Below are 3,200 nucleotides of genomic sequence, written 5' to 3'. Positions count from 1 at the left end.
ATATTTGTCAAGTTTTTAATACTCTTATCTACATATGAGTGGACAAATATGCTTTATGCACATGTTTATTATCATTTGAACAATGACGAATATTAAACACAACAACCTCTGAACATTACAAATATTCGCCTCAATTCAATCTGGAACCTCTCTCTCTCTACTGTGCGTGTGCGTGTGTGTGGGGNTTAGGGCTGTCAGTCGATTAAAATATTTAATCGCGATTAATCGCATGATTGTCCATAGTTAATTGCGATTAATCTCACATTTTTTATCTGTTCTAAATGACATTTAGAACAGATAAAAAATGTGAGATTAATCGCAATTAACTATGGACAATCATGCGATTAATCGCGATTAAATATTTTAATCGACTGACAGCCCTAATAAAAATACAAGGTTGCATTGTGCATCAGTGGAATACCATAGTATTAAAGTAATATTAATGAACTCTCAAACTACCTGAACTAGTTATAAATATGTTTATTTTTTACTGTCGGGTCAGCCAGCTGCATGAGACCACGGATACTGACGGGCTGTCAGGAGAGTGGGAGGAAAAGAGCGGCTCCGTCCTCCGTGTATTATTCTTATATTATGATATAGAGTCGTTATTCATTTGTTTTAAAGCTCAATAAATAACAAATAAGACTTTTGACCGGCACTTTTCTAAATTTGCCCGGAAGATTTCAACTTTAACGGACATGTTGACCGGCGAAACCCCACATCTGCTGCTAAATCCAGCGTGGAGAATAAACAGAAGGGCAACCATGCATGCGAGAAGTCTTCTTCGCTGCTTTTGGTGTATTTTGTGGCCGAACTACAGCGCCACTTACAGGCCCGGCATATGTTCTACAGCGTCTCCAGCGCTTTCGATCGGTCTCGTGTGAACGGACACGTTTCTGGTGCCTGTTGCGTGTGGACGGAATACTTTTTTGATAAGGATTTCGGTCCGTTTGCGTTATCGTCCTCGTGTGGCTCCAGCCTAAGACTCAGCACATCCTAGAAACATTTAAACACACTATGATGTATAACTATTAAAAGCATGTTGCACAGGTCTTCAAATAATGGCACCATATGTGGGGAATACACTATTCTAATGATGGCCTACATGGCTTGGTGCTTATTGGCTTAAATGAGAAATGCCATAACATGTATATTCATTTAGATTATGTTCTGCAGTCAGGTGTAAAATTAATAATTTGGTTACAAATCTGTAGCACAAGTATGAGTTGTATTGTTTTATGTTATGCACATTGATTACCACCAGCTTCAGCTGCACAGATGCATAATAATAGTTTTATAGGAAGTGCTAAAATCCCTAAATTATTGCCCTAAAGTCTATCAAACATCCACGATGTCTCTAACGGCAACAGTTAGAAGCAGCGGAGTGAAATGTCTCCTATTCTAATTTGCTGTTGTGTACAAGTCTACCCCAGTAATTATAACGTTAATTCACATTTAATGGTTTTGAAAACATCAATTTCAATTACACAATTGTTTGAAATGATGTAATCATTCGAAAGTGCTCGAGCTTCATCTGTAAATTAATTCATAGGTTTCTACTCCTCATGAGTGATTCTGTCATTTTATTTCCTGAAAGGGCATTTAATCTCTTCATTGAATTAGAGCGCTAATTTGGCCAAGAAAGCCTGCTGTCCTCATCATTTTTAATAAATGATTGGATTTTTAGTAAATTAGCAAAACACTCCACATGGTTGTCAATGAAGCAGATGTTTCATGACTCTCATAAAAGGCAATAACATTGAATCAATAAATTGGTATGCTAGCAACCTGCAACAAACCAAACTGCTATTCTCATGTTCTCTTGTCCTCTCTCTCCTGTGTTTTCTTTTTATTGAGCAGGTTGAGGAGGCCAGTTTCTCGCTCAACCACCCCAACCAGTACTTTATAGAGAGCCAGAAAGTTTTGGGCGGAGGCAGGGACATAAAGCGAGAGACTGAGGCGCCACTAAAGCCTCAGGAAAACTCCACCAAAGCACCCAGCGAGGCTCCAGAGGCAGCAGCGAACACACAGGATGTGGCCGAGATGACGGAGGAACTGGACTCTTTCTTTCAAGATGCCTGATTTGCTTCTTATTTGTTATACCTTTGTTTTTCTTTGATTACTTAAGGTTGGGTCGGGTTCATTTTGGAAAATCGTTTAAAGTCACTGTACATGAGATGTTAAAATTAAAGGTTGCATATCAGTCGTTTCTCCACTTCTTCTTCTTTTATTGCCACAACACAACAGGCTTTGAGTTAAATAGCCTGGACAATGTTCCAAGTGTTCTACCCTTAAATCGCTTGTTATGTCGGTGACACAGTGACAGTATTTCTGCAGCGGTAAAAGAAGTCGGAGATTTTCTTTCTTTGTTTTTACTCTTGTCTGAACTCAGATGGATCAGTGCACAGGGTTTTGGCAGGGACGTGGTTGTGGGGGTGATGACTAGAACATTACCCAGCTGTCTCAAAAACAATGTCATTGTATTTGCTGGCAGGAGTATGGATGAATGGTGGCAGGAAGATGGATGAAAATAAACAATTTTCACAGCTGTATTATGCCGCCTTGGAATATTGCCTCATAGTGCACAATGCAATTTATTCAAAGCTTACGTGGTCAGGAGGTGTTTAAATCTTCTCTTACACCTTTGTCTGCAATCATTTGTGGAAAATGGTGGCAGTCGGGAACCTTCTTCTCCTCTTCTCTTTGTTCTTTAGAAGGTATGATTGTGAGCTTTTATCTCCTCTCCTACTATATGCATTTATTAGATGACTAACTTTAGATCCAATTAGAGGCCCTGAACAGGTAGACCTGAATTACATGAATACAAATGTGTTTTCCAGCAGGCCAAGGGAAATATTGAATGTATAAATGAAAACCTCTTTCTGTAATTTAATGATTGTGAATTTTTAATCAAATGTTATCTCCCCGCTGGGCCAAATGTAGAAAGAAATCATAGCACTTAGTCACATATCTTCTGCAGGCTTTTCTTTTTTGAAGTCTTTGACGCTCACACCACAGTTCATCACTGTCTCACGCTTGTAACACGCGGCCTGCACCAGAGCTGGAATTAAATTAGGTCTTAAAATCCAGGCATGGTGCTTGACACAGAGAGGATTTATCCAGTATAATAAGGAAACTAGAAAGCTGGGCTGCTGTCAGCAAGACACCCTTGATGTTTAATATTTGGTTGTGCATGACTA

The 3,200-nt window shown here is 39.2% G+C and overlaps 1 protein-coding gene across 1 annotated transcript in view; it reads left to right on the top strand.

Annotated features, from left to right (window-relative positions):
- Positions 1 to 2,476, top strand: part of prim2 (DNA primase subunit 2) — a 27,278-nt gene extending 24,802 nt beyond the window's left edge. The window contains exon 14 of the mRNA XM_010773176.1: positions 1,861 to 2,476. Within this exon, the coding sequence (XP_010771478.1) occupies positions 1,861 to 2,082 (222 nt within the window). The 3' untranslated portion in view covers positions 2,083 to 2,476. The remainder of the gene's footprint in view (positions 1 to 1,860) is intronic.
- Positions 2,477 to 3,200: the final 724 nt, after the last annotated feature.

Source organism: Notothenia coriiceps, unplaced genomic scaffold (genome assembly GCF_000735185.1).
Source record: "Notothenia coriiceps isolate Sejong01 unplaced genomic scaffold, NC01 NC01_scaffold00012147, whole genome shotgun sequence".
Lineage (NCBI taxonomy): Eukaryota > Metazoa > Chordata > Actinopteri > Perciformes > Nototheniidae > Notothenia > Notothenia coriiceps.
The sequence above is the reverse complement of the archived record's forward strand: the minus strand, read 5'-3'. Positions and strand labels throughout refer to the sequence as shown.